Consider the following 20,494-nt stretch of genomic DNA (forward strand, 5'->3'; position numbering starts at 1 on the left):
ATTTCACCATTTGTTTTGCCCCTAATTAAGTTACTATTGTGCCTGAAAGTTTTATAATTTTCTATATTTCTGCTTAAACACCATCAGTTCTAAAGCCAATAAGGAGAATTCAGTTATATTATCCAGCAAGGTTGTTTTTGGAGAGCAGTGCCATACACACTATTGTTGATCTTCTTCTGGTGGTGGATTAATGAATATTAACTTAAGCAATTGTTGGATAGAGGTCTTCAGTTACTTAGAAGTTACCCTGGGGTTCTTTCTGACCTCGCTGTCTTGCTCTTGGAGTGATCTTGTTGGTCAATCACTCCTGGGGAGGGTAACAATATTCTTGAATTTCCTCAAATTAATCACAGCCTGTCTGATTGTGGATTGATCCAAACTCTTATATGATAGTGTTGTAACCTTTTCCAGCCTAATGAACATCAGCAATTCTTTTACCCAGGCACAGCTGATTTATTTACTGTTATCAGGTGTTGCATTGTCAATTACACCTCCTAGACAAATATAAGTAAAAAATAAATGAATATTAACCTAAATACATTTTGTCATTAATCATTTTATCAGGGAATTGTACCACACTCCCTAATAGGACTGCAACTATTAGTCGACATAACCATCAACGTTGACTATAAAAATTTGTTGACAGAATTTCAGTGGAGAAACGTGCGGGAGGGGTAATGGGCGCACACTTTCAACTAACTCTCTGTGTCTCCAAAAATGTCAAACACACCTGCCAAGACTAAAGAAACTGATGGTGCGGGATCGTACCAGCATGTCTCCAGACCTAAACCCTTTTGAGCATCTCTGAGGCATCCTCAAAACATTGACACTTTGGGGACACTCTGACCATTTTCACTTAAGGATATACTGACTTTCATTGCCAGACATTAATGGCTGTGTGTTGAGTTATTTTGGTTCACAGCAAATTTAGACTGTTCTTCAAGCTAAACACTGACTACTTAACATTACACCAAAGTGTCATATCTTCAGTGTTGTCTCTTATGAAGGTATAATAAAATATATACAAATATGTGAGATACTGTACATATCCCTGTCAGTAAATAGTTAAACGTAGTCTTTGGTTCCACAGTCAGATATATTTCCAATTTAAACCCAGTTGTATTTCGTAACACCACTGTTAGAGGTGCGGCTCATGCTGCGTCAAAGATCTGTCAAGCATTCAGTCATCTATTCACAGCAAGGCTAAAAATGAATGCAGTTCATATTGACCAAATTGCTGCTTGCGTAAGTCACCAACACCTAGTACCTCTTACTGTAGTTACTCCCAGCCACGACATGTAATCTACATAATCTGACTTTTCTTACAGTGCCAGTAAAATAAGCTTAAGTTAAAGCCCTGCGTAAATCACTGTGCAGTGAGACACTTGGGTTGTAGTGAAAACATGATAACATAAAAACTTTTGTTAAATAGCCCACCTCCCTTCACCCCCTGCACTCTAAAATACAGCGCTTATAGCTGATGGAGCTATGGAGTAATGCAATCTGCAATAAAAATTTTAAGAATCAAAAGAAAAAAAATTATGTTACAAATTCAAAATGGAAATTTTGTCAGTTTTGCTGCTTCGCGTCTCTATTGTTTGCTTCTGTTTTTTTTTTTGCTTGTATATGTATATAATCTGCAGATTTTATATTTTTGTCTAAAACGTTTGACACAGAAGTAACTCCCTTAAAAGTATAGGTCGTACTCTTTCTGCCAGGCTGCAACCGCATGCAAAAGCCTGTCTCAGCTTGTTCATAGGGAAAGTGGATGTAGAGTTTGTGTGTTTATGTGTTTATATGTGTCTGACCTGTGTGAGAGCGGGTATGGATTTTAAGGTTCTCCAGCCGGGAGAAGCTTTTGCTGCAGATGGCACACTGGTGTGGCTTCTCATTGGTGTGGGTGCGGATGTGGATCAACATCTTGTACCTGTAGAAAAGAGAAACAAGTAACCAATTTAGACACAAAAACAAACATATAGCCAAGCATGTGATCCCCTCTGGAATTCCTGACCTGCTTTTAGAGACCTTAGAGGCTTATGACCGTTTCATTACATCAAAATACCAGGATTTTAAATACAATACCACCTAAATAAATGCAAACATCTAAATAAAATCCCACACAATCAATTTTCTTTAATCATCCTAAACGCACCATCCCGGCTGTGAAACATGGTGGCGGCAGCATCATGCTGTAGAGATGCTTTTCTTCAGCAGGGACAGGGAAGCTGATCAGAGTTAATGTGAAGATGGATGGAGATAAATACAGTGCAATCATTTAAGAAAACCTGATGAAGGCAAAAAAAGACTTGAGACTGGGAGGGAGATTCACCTTCCAGCAAGACAATGATCTTAAACTTACAGCCAGAGCTACAGTGGAATGGTTTAGATCAAATACTTTTCATGTACGTTGAACCGTGCCCTGGCCTGCTTGAAGAGGCACGGTTCACTTGGAATGGGACAGCATGGAATAAGATGATGTCAGCAATGAATTTGGCACAACAGCAAGCCCACTGACCAGTGAGTGACAAAAGCGTGCTCAAGCACGGACTGTTTAAACACAGTGTGAGTGCGGGTCAGCAGGGGGCAGAACCGTCCTCCAGCACCATTCAACCAAACCGTGCTTAGTGTGAATACACCCAATACTAAAATAATGTGATTTATGACAAGAGGTGGCGTTGTGATTACATATTCTATATGTAGTCTGCAGCAAAAATAACCACAGAAGTTAGAATTTTGTGATTTAACTTTAACTTTTTAAGATTGTTTGTACTTTTCCAGGAATCAGGATGATCACAGCGTTAATGTTAATGAGCGCTGTGAGGAGAGCGTGACTCCGAGAGGCAGCAAAGCTTCACTGCTGTTCTGGGACCAAACTGAGTAAAGCTCTGTGAAGCTCTCCTCAGAGAGTCAGCGCTTGCCTGTTCTACACGGTGTGAACTCGTACACAGGCCAAAAGAACATTTCATCCACCAGGTTTTATTAGCTTATCAAAAATTATACAAATAATTTAAACTAAGATTCACTGGCTGCAGGCTCAAGGGTGAATCGGCCCTGTTTCTTCACAAGGCTTCAACACTGTAGTAAAATCAGAGCACCCAACACTATCTGAACCCACATTCCCACACACTTCACCCTCCTATGGGAAACAGTCTTGGGGACCTGACACTATGAATAGCTCTGTCAGCATGTTTCCACATCACTAATGATCAAGATGGCAATGGTGATACAATGGAAGAAAGTTCAGAATGTACTAATCATGTTTTTCTATCTGACACTGAGTTTACAGAGGAAAAGTTAATAAGCAATAAACACTCAGTGAATGTTTATACTACAACGCTGCCCTGCATGGTAGTATGAACATGGCCGTGTTTAACGGGGCTAATGTGTTGTTCATACTGATTTTATGTTTAAACCGACCTGATTAGGATCAATTTAAATAAATAACACAATATAGTTTGTTATAAATGTGATTTAACAAAGGTAAAGGGAACATTTTAAAAGTGTTGTTTATATTACTTGCAGTTGGGAATAAGTAAACATCTGCTGAGTATTTTAACAAAAAAGTTTAATCCTTTTAAATTAAAAGCCCTTAAATGCAAATGTGTCTGTCTAACTTATTAGCAACTGCCTGGGTCTGTTTTAGCTCATACACCAGCAGCAAGGTAAATATAATGTTAAAAACTAAGTCTGACAAAAGGATACTGATGTCTTTACTGCAACGCTCTGAAAGCAGCAGTTCGGACAGTACAGAATGAACTAGTTTGCATCTTATTTTCTTTCTGTCACAAATCACCTTGTCTGAGCGAGTGTACAGAACAGCCGAGCACACTTACACTCTCTGCTGTTTCTGAAGTACACTGGACTGCTATGGTTAATGGGAAAGGTGGAGATTCAACTGCAGACTCACATGAAAAAAGGAGAGTCTGAATAGTAATCAGCTGCCTCTGATATTCCCGGTCCTCTTCAGCTCTGATCTGATCATATACCAGATCTAATGTGCTGCGCAAGACTGAAAGCTTCATGAAACTATCCTACAATTCAGTAGTAAACAGCTTCAGGATAACAATCCTAAATCACCCTTCACCACCTCTAACTCAGTTATCTCTCCTACCTCACCTCACTTACCTGAGAGAGGAAGCTACAGCTACATTTTGAGACGCGACTGTCTATTTAAAAAGCAACAGAAGTTGTTCATTTGTTGGAGTTTATTTGTATCATTTCTAACATATTTATTGTGTTTTTACTCACTTTTTTCTCTCTCACAATGTTAATCCTTTACAGCTTCAAAAACATGTATTACGCAAATTAGGCGATGACGTCAGCGATTTTAGTAGGGGAAAAAAACGATTTAAATCGAAAATCGTATTTGAAAAAAAAAATCAAAGATATTTTTTTTGGGCCATATTGCCCAGCTCTACTCCAACCTAAAACCTTCTCTGAGTTCTCACCCCTCTATGCAGTCTCCTGAATAGCTGATAGCATGTTGCAAACTAGCAAGACCTTTAACTTAAAAAATCAATCAGCTATATATTGGTTTCAGCCAATCAAAAACTACTTTTGACCACAAATAGAAGGAAATTAGCTGTTTGAAAGAATATCTTGCAGAATTTCATAAAAATATCTTATAAAAAGTGTTAAGCATGGTGGTGGATGCTTTGTGCTTGTGTTGCTGTCAGAGTCACAAAAACATTTTACTGGTAGAGGCAAAATGAACTTAGTTAAATACCAGCAAATTCTAGAAGCAAACTCACTGCCTGTAAAAAAGGTACTGTGTAGCATGCAGAGTAAAACGTCGGATTCAGGCTGTTTTCCTTTTTTTTTTTTGAACATTTTACATTAAATAATAAACACTAAAATGAAAAACTAATCCTGCTTAAAAAAATGAAATGTTAAACTAAATGTTACTTTTGCTCCACCCAAAATTCCTACATACAGTATTTTACTGCTTGGATGAATATTTTTGGTGCTGTGTATTATATTCAAACTAATACACTACATTTCCAAACGTATCCACTCGTCTGCATTGTGTTTGGTAATGTAAGGCTTAGCTGCTTCTGCTCAGCCATGGAGACTCATTCCATAAAGCTCTCTACTCTCCACTGTTCTTAAGCTAATCTGAAGCTAAATGAAATTCGGAGGTCTGTAGTGATTGAATCTCTGTTATTTTATATTCACAGAGTCAGCTGCACTTGCTTACAGGCTTTAATGCTGTTAGCCAATCAGGGGCGATATATGACATGCATGAATATTCATGAGCAAGAGCCAAATCTTGTCTTTCTTCAGAAACCTCTACTTCAGTAAAATAAAGTAGGGTTAAATAGAAACACCTGAGACCACTACAACCTTTAAGATACGATATTGTAAGGTAAACTGTGATAATATAAAAACACCATAAATTCTGATTAAAACAGTGGAATCTGAAGACAGAGCACAACACTGCTCTCTAGTGTTCAGTCTGAGGTTAAACAGTCTTAACATGTAATCTATGACCACAGCTCAATTTGTGTGTTCATTTTTATAAGAGATATTTACAAGTGAACATTTGTTAAAAATTGATCATCTAAAGCAGGGGTGTGAAACTCAACCCTATAATTTGCCATATTAAAAATATTTTATTTTATTTTAAACAACATTTTGCTATATTAATCTATTCATTGTTTATTCAAAAATATTAATATAAACTGCAACAACACAGATACCTTCAATTACTTCAATTATTCAGTATAAAAAAACTATATAATTATATAACTATAGGCTTCATAAGCTACAGATAAACATTACACGTCTTTAGGAGGCAGGTATTATAAATGTATGTATTTACAGCTTTACAGCACAGGAGACACAGCGAGAGAATGAGAGAACGAGAGAGAGAACGAGAGAGAGAGAGAGAGAGAGAGAGAGAGAGAGAGAGAGAGAGAGAGAGAGAGAATAACTTGGTACAGGGGTGTGAAAAGTCACTAAATCCAGCCACAAAATTACTAAAATAATAACACTGGCTGTAACCATTATGTTGTTGGGGTGGGGGGTTGGAGCACACGTTATGATAGATAGATAGATAGATAGATAGATAGATAGATAGATAGATAGATAGATAGATAGATAGATAGATAGATAGATAGATAGATAGATAGATAGATAGATAGATAGATAGATAGATAGATAGATAGATAGATAGATAGATAGATAGATAGATAGATAGATAGATAGATAGATAGATAGATACTTTATTTATCCCAAAGGAAATATAGGCATCCAGCAGCAGTGCATGCTGGGGATTGTAGTGCAGTGGATTGTGAAACAAGCTAATAAGAATATAAAAAATGGACTGGGGATTTTCCAGATGTGGTTTGGGTTAGACTCATTTGATCTAGATGAATGTGTCTGCAGGATACTCCTGAGTTATAAAGCCTAGAATACTGGCGTGTAGCCCACAAAGCTTTAAGCTTAAATGAGAAATTTTAATTTCTGTGAGATGGACTTGTGTTGTTGTTGTTAAACATGATAAGTACAAACTTTTGTGGAACGGCCCATCCCAGTAATCCCCCAGCATTCCGAACACTTTTATCCGATGCTCCCAAAAGGCTTACAATGCTAGAGATAGGGGCAGAGCATTCCCCATTCAAAGAAATCACTATTTATACACCATTAACAAACTCAAAGTAGCTCCACACTTGATTGGTAGAATACTGAGGGCCCTGACATTAAACAACTCACTGAGAACTTTAAACTTTTTCAGCTAGCCGGGCTAACCGCGTTCAGAGCCGATAGGAGCGCGGCTCTATCCGGGAAGACCCGCGGTGGAGGCGTGTGTGTTTACATCAACACGGAATGGTGTAACAACGCTGTGACTGTCGCCAAACACTGCTCTCCGCTGGTGGAGTTCCTGATAGTCAAGTGCAGACCTTTTTATTTAGTACGGGAGTTCTCCTCCGTGCTAATAGCTGCTGTCTACATCCCACCCAGCGCTAGCATTGGTGCTAATGCTAAAGAGGCTCTGTCAGGACTATCAGCGATCTGCAGAACACACACCGAGACGGACTGTTTATTATCGCCGGAGATTTCAACCACGCAAATCTCAAGTCAGTGCTCCCTAAATTCCACCAACATGTGAACTTTGCAACGAGACGAGCGAGCGCGCTGGATCTTGTTTACACAAACATGCCCAGCGCGTACCGGGCGGAGCCCATGTTCTCGGATCACATGTGTGTTTGGCTGACTCCAACATACACACCACTCATCAGACGCTCCAGACCAGTTCAGAAGCAGGTGAAAACCTGGCCGGCAGGCTCCATCTCTGCCCTTCAGGACTGTTTTGAGTGCACTGCATGGGACATGTTTAGGGAGGCTGCTACTGAAGGCGATTCTGTTGATTTGGAGGAGTATGCAGCATCAGTCACTGGCTACATCAGCAAGTGTATTGATGATGTCACTGTCTCCAAGACCATCACCACACGCCCAAACCAGAAGCCTTGGATGACTGCTGAGGTACGTGTGCTGCTGAGGACCCGCGACTCCGCCTTCAGAGTGGGTGACAAGGTGGCCCTGAGGAAAGCGAGAGCCGACCTGTCAAGAGCCTTCAGAGAGGCAAAGCGCGCACACGCCCAGAGAATCCACAGCCACTTCAAGGACACGGGTGACGCGCGGCGCATGTGGCAGGGCATCCAGGCAATCACCAACTACAGGACAATGCCACCGTCCTGTGAACGTGATGCCTCCCTCCCTGATGCCCTAAACAACTTTTATGCACGGTTTGAGGCACAAAACAACACGTTGGCGAGAAAGACCATGCCCAAGCCGGACGAGCAGGTGTTGTGCCTGACTGCAGTGGATGTGAGGAACACTCTGCGCAGAATCAACCCACGAAAAGCTGCAGGACCAGACAATGTCCCCGGCAGAGTGCTCAGGGAGTGCGCAGACCAGCTGACAGATGTTCTCACGGACATCTTCAACATCAACCTGTGCAGCGCCACTGTCCCAACGTGCCTCAAGTCCACCACCATCGTCCCCGTGCCGAAGAAGTCCACAGTGTCCTGCCTCAATGACTACCGTCCCGTTGCACTTACACCCATCATCATGAAGTGCTTCGAGAGGCTAGTCATGAGGAACATCAAGACACGACTGCCCTCTTCACTGGACCCCCTGCAGTTTGCTTATCGTCCCAATCGCTCCACGGACGATGCCATCATCACCACTCTTCATCTCTCCCTCACCCACCTGGAGAAGAAGGACACTTCTTCAGAATGCTGTTTATAGACTTCAGTTCAGCATTCAACACCATCATCCCACAGAACCTCATCAGGAAGCTAAGCTCGCTCGGCGTCAACACCCCCCTCTGCAACTGGATCCTGGACTTTCTGACGGGGAGACCCCAGTCAGTCCGGTTCGGGGGCAGCACCTCCAGCACCATCACACTGAACACTGGGGCCCCCCAGGGCAGTGTCCTGAGTCCTCTGCTGTTCACCCTGCTGACTCATGACTGTGCTGCAAAACACAGTTCTAACAGCTTTATCAAGTTCGCCGATGATACAACCGTGCTGGGTCTCATCACCAAAGGCGACGAGTCAGCATACAGAGAGGAGGTGCAGCGGCTGACAGACTGGTGTACAGTCAACAACTGAACTGATGGTTTTTCTGTACATGCACACACACTCTTACCCCACTTACCCCAGAAAATGGAAAGCACTAAAAATCCTACTACCTCACTGGACTCTATTGCACACTGTGTAATAGAGGTAATTACTACCTCACCTGGTCTTTTTTGCACACTGCAAAATTTGCACACTGTCTTGTTATTTATTATTCTTTGTCTGTATTGTGTTGTATTGTCTGTCTGCACTTTTGTACTGTTGCACTATTGTTCTGTCTACACTGTGTTTATGTGCACCATGGTCCCTGGAGGAACGTTGTTTCGTTTCACTGTGTACTCTGTATATAGCTGAAATGACAATAAAAACCACTTTGACTTTGAAAAGTGTTATAGTTTATTAAAAACACTGATTATACACAAATATATTATTAAACAAGTATAACACACCTACATCAAATAATGCATTTCTCTCCGATATTCTGTCCGATGTACTCTTTATTATCTTACACTAATATGAATGCTTTACACATTAGAGCAATCTATAACTACTGACCATTAATAAACAGAAGATTTAAGCTATTATGGATTTGAAAATAGAAGCCAGTATTGAATCACAGTAATAGTGATGTGACATAACCTGCATGTGTACTGTAGCTGCTGTGCTGTGTCTGGAATACAGTCTTTACATTTAACTTTAAAGTATTTCCTATATCTAAATTATAATGCACACAGTTTGAAATCAGTTTTCATTTTAAGTCCAGTCATTCACTTTTGATGCAGTTTAATAAATGAATAGTGGATTTATTTGTAATGTCAGTAGTGTGGGAAATCACCTGGCGTTGAAGCCTCGTCCCTTGCGTGCGCACCCCTCCCAGTGGCAGCAGTAACCGGTACTCCGCTCGGGCTTGACGTGGAATTCCGTCACATGGTCTACCAGGTCCTGCAGGCACTCGAACAGCAGGTGGCACTAAAGATCAGGACAAGAGAGAAATACTGATGAAAAGGTTCCTGCAATTTGACCAAAAGACACCACACCTTTTTCCAGACTGATATTTTATCTTTCTGTATTTGTTTGGGGTCGGGGATATTGTTGTAGTCGAGACCAAGACCAGATAAAGATTTATTTATTTCACAATAAAAAGAAGAACGAACACCTAAAATAACTGGATCATTTCAACATCACGTTCAGGATTATTAGGAGAGTGTTATATTATTTACAGAGATTTTTTATACTACCTAAAGAAGATGAGCTCTGATGGATAAGGGAAAGGGATGGTGCTGAGGACAGCGTGGTACTTTCATATTTTTAGAGGATGTTCAGCTTTGTTCTTTGTTTAGCAGGAGATTGGAGATGCCGAGGAGAGAGTAGACTTGTTTAAAATTGAGTTTAGGTTCTCATGGGTGAATCTACTTAGGTTCTCCAGCTAGTATATATATGATAAATATTTGTTTAATATATTACTGACAGCAATTCTCTGACGAGAAAAACGTACAATTAAGAACGGATTCTTTTTTTAAATTTCGGGGTAAATTGATCTTAACCTTCCCTACTGGTAAAGCTAGCAGCCTAAATGAACTAGCTATATTTGGGGTGTATACAGAGCACCATGAAATACTATGTAATACTGTGTACTTTTTACATACACTGCCGGACACATAAGCAGGTAATTCTGTGCTACTTGCACAGCTTACACTACTCCCCTCTACCTGTAAAACTACACACTGGGGTTATATTTTGAGAGGGTATGAACACATATGTTTTGGCTTAATCCTATTCGGCACTTGAGTTTATACTTCTTTCAGTGGACTGCTGTGATATTTGGGATCTGTGCATACATATGCTGCAGTGAACTCACAGACCAATCACGTGTGGGGTAAGATCACCAAACGCTCTCTTCTGCCAATCAGATCAGTGCAGACACGGTAAGGAAAAAGTAAATAAATAAACACAGTGCTCCTCACGTGGGAACCGGGATCAGGCGGAAACTAAAGTCAAAATCTGGCCAGAGAGGCATTTCATTATTATTATTATTATTATTTTTATTCATCATTCACTTCAAACAACCTTGCAGGGTATAGCACTTATTTATAACACACGTTAACAATCGGTCCGGATATTGGCCTGTCGAAATTTTCTCTAACTGGACCATACTGAATTGTAATTAAATACTCCTGCTTTATACCATCATAGCACTGTGGTAGCATGCAGGCAGGAGATGTTCATCACTCTTTCCAGCACAGCCGCTCATGAAGGTATTATTAGCTTGTGAATTGAGTCAGGTGCTCTAGACTCTACACCTGTAGTGTAGACCTTCATTATGCAGCTCAGGTGTTGGGATTTTAAACCAGAGCAGAAATGTGAACTAAGAGTCAGCAAACCTCTGGACAAATCACCCCGCTCACCTTCAGCCAGCGACAGGCCAGCTGCTCGTCCACCGGTTCTGGAGAATCCCGCCTCTCACGACACTGACCAATCACCATAGAGCTGGGCAGGCGCAGGCCGGCCCCCGCACCAATCGGCAGGAAGAACTGGAAACCTGGAGGAGGAGAAGCTCCACCCTCCTGGTAACTGAAGGGTGAATCCTGTAGGAGAAACAGAGGTTGGATATACAGTATATAAGTGTGTGTGTTTATTTATAAAGTATATTTTATTTTTTAACAATGTGCAAGTGAAGATTAACTTGGCCCTGATTAGATGTTGATTTAGCCTGGTAAACACCAATGTACTGAATTATAGGAAGAAATTTTCCACTGGTGCTATTTGTGTCTGCAGTGTGTAAAAAAGATGCATTAAGCACAAACAACATATATTTTTAAAGCTTACAGCTTTTTTACAGATTAAAAAATATATTTTTTTATAGATTTAAAAAATTAACTTTTATTATATTTTTTATTTATTAAAATTAAATCCTTACTGTCAGTTTATGCAATTTTTGTTTATGTGCATCCCTCACCTGCTGTTTTTATAAATAATGTGCGTATATACAGAAGTATTCTTGAAATAATGTTTTAAATTACATCACAAAAAGCCTCATTTAAGCCTCTATAGGCCGAGTCTGCCAAGAGAAAATCAGTGTTTAACATTCCAATACAAAGAAATGAATACATTTATCAGCATGTGTGTCAGGTCATGGAACTGTGGCCATTTTCTAAATAAGAATATAAGAATATTATAAAGATTAAATGACACATTTTAACAACAACATAGAAAGAGCACATAATATGGTGGTTATATTTACTTAGCCATGTGAAGTGCATGATCTTGACTTGAACTTAAAGAGTATAAAAAAAGGAATCCATCATTTGTACCATCAACTTTAGATAAAGCTTTTAAACTATGGATTAACCAGGGTATAAAATATATAAGAGACTTTGATTGTTGATTTGTAACTTGAAAATTTAAATCAAGTTTATCTTGAGATGCTGTACGACATCAATGTTATGCTTCCTAATGAACAGATGGATTAAGAGTGTAAAAGGTGCATGCTATAGCTCACCCTGGTCAGTGGGGGCGGTAGGGGGCTGCAGCTGGAGCCAGAGTGTGGAGGGGAGGGGGACGAGGGAGGGGACGAGGAGAGTTGACTGAGGTCCAGTTTTGAGGCAGGGTGAGAGTCCAGTACATCTGCAAACACACAAGAAACAACCCTAAAAACCCCTCGCTGTAGGCAGAAATCTCAAATCAACACATTTTTGTAATATTTTATATAGGGATGTAAATCAATTTAAAAAAAAAAACAAATGAAGCCCAATAGAATTCTGTGATTAATCATAATTAATCACCCTCCTCCATACAGGATACGCTTCTGATTATGGATATTTAAATGTGAAAAAAAGGATCAGTATTAGAAACACATACATTTGTATTATTGTTGTCAATCTTTTAAAAATATCTGTAAACCAAAACTAAATCAGAGATAAAATCATGATTACATTTATTTAAATGCTGGTACTAAAATGTATTTTGGGGAAGGGTACAGTAATAATAGTAGGGGTGTAACGGTACAGGAAATTCACGGTTCGGTTCCACCTCAGTATAAACCCCAGGGTTCGGGATGTTTTCAGTATGTTTGCGGTGCGGCTGGTGTATAATATAAAGAGGCTGATCATTCTGTATAGCCTCTCCCTTATTAACTTCATAATAACAATGAATCTTCCTTATAAACATGTTTAGTTAGGATGGAACGTGGTAACGAGGCTCGAGCTCTTTTATTAAATGATTGAATCCAGGGTAATCTCCTACCGTCAACCACAGCATTACCTTAACTAAATAAACTACATCATTTTTTCTAAGCATATTTCAGCCTCTCAGTGTTTGAGTTATTTTTAAGAAATATCAGCATCAGATTGTTAAAATTAAATTATATTAGTGGTGTCAATCAATTAAAATGAATTAAAATCAGGATAAAATTTTTAATGCTGGTATTTCCCAGTATTATTGTGAGGAGACAGTAATGAATAATAGTGTAGTGTGGTTTAGGTCTGGCAGACTAGATCATTTTTTCGCATTCTAAAATCTGAGAGTATAGAGAGAGAGACCGACAGACAGACAGATGGCATCAGCCAAAGAGAGAGAGACAGACAGACAGACAGCAGAAGCGAAAGACAGAGAGACAGACAGACAGACAGACGGTGCAAGCAAGAGAGAGAGAGAGAGAGAGAGAGAGAAAACAGACAGAGGGTGCAAGCAAGAGAGAGCGAGAGAGAGACAGACAACAGCGCGAGCGAAATACAAAGAGAGAGAGAGTGAAAGAGAGAGAGAGAGAGACAGACAGACAGCGCAAGTGAAACACAGAGAGAGACAGACAGACAGATGGTGCGAGCAAGAGAGAGAGAGAGAGAGAGAGAGACAGACAGCGCAAGCAAAAGACAGTGAGAGAGAGAGGGAGAGAAAGAGAGGGAAAGAGACTGTCCGAGCGCCTAACCCTGCGTGCACACTGGAAAGCAACAGGAGACCAGTGTGAAAAGTGTGAGGACAATGTGGATCATCTGCGTTTCTGCGTGTGCTATCTGCTTGTGTGCTCCAGCCTGCGTACCGTGTATTCTGCGTGTGTTTATACAAACCGAACGTGACCCCCGTACCGCGACGGTCTGTAAAGAATACACGTATAGCTACACCCCTAAATAATAGTGTGATTAACAACTGGCAATCATTTTTTACTGCATTACTGGATGTTTTTTAAATGTTTAAATGTTCTGAGTTAATGAGTTTAACTGAAAGTTCTAATGGAGAAAATAAAAACTATTGTAGCTCCATATTCCACCTTTAACAGCTTGAAAAGAGGAAACGTGCCACCAGCTGTGTGTGTGTGTGTGTGCATCACCACGCAAGTTGTGAGAGAGAGAAAGAGAGAGAGAGACAGAGAGAGAGACAGTGAGAGCATAAAATTCAGCATGAATAAAAGGTCATCTACCTTCTGAACTCAGCAGTAATATTTGCTATATCACTTAATAAAACTACTAATGCATCACCAGACTCAATTTCAATACTGACAGCCGTATTTATGTATCTTGAGATTTGTGGATTTTAAAATACTCATTAGTATTTAATAATGCAATATTTTAAACTTGGTGTTTTTATTTCATAAATGTTACAAGTTTCTGAGCAGAGAAGAAAAAAGGCACTTAATTTGTCTAAGACAGAAATAGACCTATGCAGAAAATAACTATAGATTTTAAAACTGGAGTACAATAAAATCAAACAAACAGAGAAAATTGGACTCCTCACACTCATGCATGACCTGAAGACCCACCAAAACAGCGCCAGCCACATTAACAGCACTTAAACATTTCATCACTGAGAGAGAGTTCATCCTCCACCTCGAAGTTAAATCAAAACTGTGAATTAGACAGAACCAAAAGAGCCAAATTTGGTCCTACCAAAGGAAGTGGTCTCTATTCAGATAACCTAAACCATGGTCTGATCATGTGTATTGTAAAAAACTGTTTTTAAAAGGTTCTGACTTTCATACCAAGTACAGGAAGTTAAAGCAGTTGTTGTCACCCGTTAAACAATAGAAGAAAAAAGAACCAACGATGCGCTTAAAGCTGATTCCCCTACTCGTAACTGTACGATAACTTTATATATATACAGAATCCAGGGTTTTTCCACCAAATACTGATTTCTGAAATCCTAAAACTTTATAAATATGAACTTGTTTTCTTATTTAAGGTCCCAAATCTTTTTTTGTTATTTCAGTCATTTCTCATTTTCTGTAAATAAATGCTCTAATAACAATATTTAGGGTTCAAGCACCGAAGGTGCGTAGAACCCTATTGTTTTTGCTAAGATTTTTCTTATTATTATTATTATTATTATTATTATTCTTTTTCTCCTGTAAAAACAGTTGTGCAGCCTAAACCGTAAGTCATAGAGAAATGAAACTCGGTAGGTAGATGTAGGATCAGTGCATCTCGGTGGACAACAAAAATGGCACCGATTGGTCAAGTGGTGGCGCTATAAACAAGGAAATTCATTTTTCACAATTTTCTCAATAACTCAAAAACCATAAGACCTACATTCAAAATTCTTTTTTTGATGGATTCCTTGGGTCAATACCAACAACTTTCCAATTTGGACCATGCACTTCCGTCTATATAGATTTTGTGCTAATTTGCATAATATGCAAAACCTACTTTTGCAAACTAGTCCTAGGAATTTTGACCAATCCTGGCATGTTTGGTATCAAAACACTCGTGAGAGCATGCGCTTCAATATTCATTAAGAAAAAGTTGAAATATGTAAACAATATGGCCGCCATATGCAAATTAGTCCTTCCGGATATATGCCCCATTCACTTCAAGAGGTAAATTTGGAGCACTGTTTCTCAGCAACCGTGCAACCTAGCAAGTTGAAACTTTGCATGCAGAATCTATCATACAGCCTCTAAAGGATGTTCAAAGGGCAACTTAATCAATCAACATGGCTGAACACCATCAGCCAATCAGCATTCAGCAGACATTTTGGCAGGCTGAATGTTGCCCAATCTGGATGACATTTGGCAGTTATGTTCAGGTGGAGACACTGTAGTGACCTGCAAAGTGCTGAAACAATCCGCCCACTGGGGGGCGCTGTTCCAAAAAAACGAGTATATGTCAATCATGCTGTACTATTTTGACATCTAATTGTTTTTGCCATATTTAGTACAGTGGCTCTGACAAATTTCTCAATACAACTATGTTTAAAAAGTGCTTTGTTCATTCATAATTGCTAATTGTTTGAAAATAGCTATATTGAAACTACTCTCTGGATATTTGGCCTATCACCTCCATTTCAGTCTTGCTGCACACTGTAGAGTCTCTAGGTAAATGTTCATTAAAAACATTTGTGAAAATTTCACATACAATACTCTCCAGGCATCAAGCATTCTGTGCGTCCTTGGAATTTCTAACCTAAATTGCTGTAACTCTGCAGTATTTGCTGTAATCTCACAATGTTAAAGACCTCTGTACAATATCACTCTGATGAAGCGCCATTTAATACAGAACTAGATTAAGAATAACTTGACATTACATGTCATATCAGAACATTCACTCCTTTGTGTTAATTTAAACTTGTTTGGTCAAACATTTCAGCTTGTTCTGCAAAGGTTCAAAGGTCAATCTGAATACCACTTTGTGAACATTCTGGTTGAAGCCACCTGATCAATACCAATAACATGTAGACACCTTTTGACTAGTTCTAACTCACTTAATGAATATCCTACAAAGTTCACTAGATTTACATGTGAATTTAAGCACTGATCAGGTTGAAAGGCCTCTGCTCAACATTAATAACAGGTGAAAAACTTGATAATTTCTAAATGTGACAGGGCATCTCCAATCATATTAGACCTTCTTACACATCACCATTCAATGCTCCAGTAGGCACCATTGTGCAAGTTGGTGCTTGAACCCGATGATTGCCGCTTGCGGCTATATTTTTATTTGTAATTTGGGAGAAATGTTGTCTGTAGTTTATAGAATAAAACAACAATGTCCATTTTACTTAAACATAAACCTATACATAGCAAAATCAGAGAAACTGATTCAGTCTTTTCCTGGATGTAAGTAAGTAAATGATCTGGGGTTGCTGCAGTTGGTCTGCAGGTTTAGGTTCAGCAACAGTATGTGCTGAAAGAATGAGGTCAGCTACCTGAATATACTGATTATAGCCCCTGCAGGTAGGATGGGTCAGCGACAGGGCTGTAGCCTGTTGTTTGGGACGCAGCTTTTTTTATATGTTCCATGACTCCCTCTACAGGTGGGGAGTTCGCTTTTAAACCACTGCAGTAAATACATATTACGCTTTGAGCGCCCTCTCAAGGACAGCTGTACACATGCATTTGCTGACAAGTTAAGAGATAGAGAAGCAGCTTCTGAAGAGAGCAGCATGTGGACTGAGGTGTCAGAGTAATGTGTTTTAAAAACTCAGCTCTCTGGTGTCACTAAATCATTTTAATCATTTAAAATCAGTTTTGTTTTGTAAGCCTGTAAGTGTTTTAGATTTCCAATGTTTTTTTAATATTCTTATTTCTTTTATTTGTTAATTCTATTTATTTATTTGGTGTTTTACTTTTTGCCTTTCTACCTTTTCTTTATCTTTTTTAGTTTAAGTTTAGTATCATTTTTAATTACAATTATTTCATTATTAATTTGCTTTTGATTTTATTGAACTTTTTCCCTACTTTTTAATTACATATTAATTGTTTCTTATGCTTATTGTTGTTTTGTGTATGTGGTTGCTTCTAGTTGACTTTACTTTACCCATATTCAAATACAGATTTTAAGTGAATTTAATTTTTTTCAGTCCCTTTAAATGCTGAGCTGTATAAAAATAAAGGAGTTAGCAGGGATTGCACAGTGTTACACAGTTCTAGACACAGGTTTCACAGAGCTTCACCAAAGGTCCATAGAGCAGTAACAGCGTCCCAATTCAGCCAAGATAACTCTAAAATTGATGTTTTAACATTTCATTTCTAAAGTGAATTGTTTTAACTATCTCACTACAAACAGAATGTTTATATATTTGCATATTGTATGCTTGTTTTAGTTTTTTAACGTGTGCTCGTGCTGACCTGAGTCGCAGTTGTGCGTTGGCCGCAGTACGTGCGTCCGGGCAAATCGCAGCGGGGCGCAAATGGAGGTTCTGAGTGTCCGGTCCCGGTTGGGAGAAATCTTCAAGTCCAGAGGCTCATCCAGGGACAACATGGCTGCGTCTCGAGGCCAACCCAGCTACGAAACAGAGGCAACAAGAAATGGAATAAGTGGCAATTAGAGCAATTTATCTCTCTGTTTCTTGGTCGCACATAAACACACTCTCCCTCGCTCAAATGCGTACCCTCTGCCGCACGCAAACAGCTGGAAAAAGAGCTTCTAAATTTACTTCTGCGACTGTAAGTCATTTACATTTCTTTCTGCTAGACAAGTCAAAACCCCCTTTCCATACACACACACACACACACGCACACTGTTACACACTCCATCACACATGCACGCAGCGCTGACGAGGTACAGTTGTGTGGGCGTCTGGCCTATGTCCACAGAGTGTGCCTCTATGTGTGTGTGTGTGTGTGTGTATAGCTGCAGGTCATTGAGTGCAGTAGCCCCCTGCAACCCGCTATATTGTCCTCCAACAGTAATATGCACTTTTACTTTCAGATGATTTTTATGGTTGTTTTGCTCATTTTTGCGTTTGCTCTGAGTCGGTCCAGCGTTCTTTTCCCATCCGTATCATATGACACACTCATTAAGTAACACTTCAGCACACACACGCACACACACACACACACACACACAGTCAAAGGAAACTCCCCTCAGTTCAGGAACGCAGACATTCAGCTCATACTGGCTCCTCCCTAGTAGCTCTCTCTCTCTCCTACTCTGTCTCTCTGAGTCTCTCTCTCTCTCTCTCCCCTCACCTCTTTCATTCTCTGCCCCCCACATGGGCAGCCCTCCAGATACACACACACACACACACACTCCTTTGCTCTCCTCCCTTCTCATTCCTCTGTGTTTTCGCCAGTTATTTTCCCTCCTTTCTTGCCTCCCTTCTCTCCTATGCATCAGCTCTCCCCCACACACAAACACACACACCCTGAGGCGAAGAACCCTTCAGTGCTCAGGCACAAACTTTCTTGCTCAAACTTCTCTGCAGCAACATCTACACACACTGGCCATTATTTTTTATATCAGCATCTGCTGCTTTGTGTTTGGCCTCATAGATTTGTCAGTATTGCTAATGTGAAGAAAAACACATACCACACTTAACTTCCCACCATGCAGTGTGTGACGGACTGAGAGGCATTCTGTGAGTCATTACTTCTCGAGATTGAGGCACACTGTCTCTCAATAACAGCACTCTTTGTGAGTATCAGTCTACCTAATTCACAGTAACCCAGTAACGACCACGAGCCACTTAAAACAGGAAAAAGTTACAATTTAGTTACAACTCATCATCTAAAAGAATGATAAAGGTTACCAGGAACAATAAATGTTTATTAACTTGTTTAAAACCCACTATTAGCAATATTTTTTGAGCTAAATATGCAGAAGTCCTGTGTAACGCCTGTGTAGAGCAACATGGCAGATAGCTCAGCATGGAACTGTAGAGATTCCTATCTGTCCCGTGCAGCTTGAATATTCCTACAATAGGGGTAGAGTATTGATAGCAGTCAGTACTGAGATGTCCGGCAGGGTGTTACACAAGTGTTACACACTATTTACACACTACTGCACTACCACTGTATGTGTAGCCAAATATTATCATACCAGCAGAAATTCACAAAAAAGGCACTTTTGCAAGTTTATGAATTGGCATAGCGTCTTTGGCTGTCGCCTATGCTCCCAACCAATCATCAAGTGACATCATTTAGTGTCCATGTGCACGTCACAGTGAGCAAAGCTCCGGTGCTACAGCCGTGTAGCTCACACCATTTGCCCAAATCTGCTAAATATTGGTTCCACCTTCTTCTGTGTTAATCTAGAAACAAAAACCAACCAATAAAACAGCACCACACAAGTTACAAGTTCAAATTACAAGTAACAACCCTGTAGAATTTGCTGGTACAATTTAGTACTCATAGGTTTATTAGTAATGGCCAGGCGTTAATAACATTTCAGACAAGTTTTTCTCTTGGAATGCAGACTTGAGACTTTATTTGCGTTCTTTTTGTTCAGATGTGTCTTCTACCTTGTTGTCCTGCCACTGGCTCAGTGTTTTTGTTTAATGTCTGCCTGATGGTGGACCTATGAACGCTAACATTACTCAGTGCAAGCCTGACCTGTAGGCAAACGTGGTAACTGTCAATCCAACGGCTTGTTTTGAGCTAAAGCAGAATCCTGGGAACATTCTGGACCTGTATGCCTCTATGGGTCCTTGCCTGTGATACAGTGAGGAGGTTATGAAGCTCCTGGGGAATTATTTATCACAGTTTTGGGGTGATATTTTTTCTGCCCTCTTTCATAAGAATCCCAGAGATTGTAGAATCAGCTTCACAGTGAATTGCTGGATTTTTTTTAGAAATGGCTCCATACCTTCCCGTCAGGGGAGCTTCAGGAAGTTTCCCTAACCAGTTTCCTCTTTCGAGAGTACATCACTCAGCTCAGTACAGTGAGTATCAGAACACCAAAAGTAACAAAAAGTAACAACAGCATTTGGAATCATCTACTGGATTGATGGAGCGCTGCATGAGCAGCCGGTGGAGTTTTCACTCTGAGCTCTATAGTGCGGTTTTCTACAGGAATGAAATTTAAATGGGGATGATTCTATAAAGTAAAGCAGCTACACCTCATTGTGAAGAACAAACAAATACAGAAGCCTTCCACAATGATGCATTACCAAGATTGCCCTGCATGTTTAAGTGCTTCCCCAGCACTAAACACACCTGACTCTACCACTGGATAAAACAGAGTGATTTACTTAAATATGGA

At 39.9% G+C, this 20,494-nt stretch overlaps 1 protein-coding gene across 1 annotated transcript in view; it reads right to left on the reverse strand.

Moving 5' to 3' along the window:
• The window catches only part of glis2a (GLIS family zinc finger 2a), a 40,483-nt gene that overhangs the window by 7,787 nt on the left and 12,202 nt on the right, over nucleotides 1-20,494 (reverse strand). Inside the window, exons 2-6 of the mRNA XM_022687146.2 lie at nucleotides 17,641-17,797; nucleotides 12,085-12,209; nucleotides 10,991-11,170; nucleotides 9,421-9,554; nucleotides 1,809-1,927 (exon numbers count right to left, since the gene is read on the reverse strand). Coding sequence (XP_022542867.2) covers nucleotides 1,809-1,927; nucleotides 9,421-9,554; nucleotides 10,991-11,170; nucleotides 12,085-12,209; nucleotides 17,641-17,797 — 715 coding nt within the window. The remainder of the gene's footprint in view (nucleotides 1-1,808; nucleotides 1,928-9,420; nucleotides 9,555-10,990; nucleotides 11,171-12,084; nucleotides 12,210-17,640; nucleotides 17,798-20,494) is intronic.

This window comes from Astyanax mexicanus, unplaced genomic scaffold (assembly GCF_023375975.1).
Source record: "Astyanax mexicanus isolate ESR-SI-001 unplaced genomic scaffold, AstMex3_surface scaffold_36, whole genome shotgun sequence".
NCBI lineage: Eukaryota > Metazoa > Chordata > Actinopteri > Characiformes > Acestrorhamphidae > Astyanax > Astyanax mexicanus.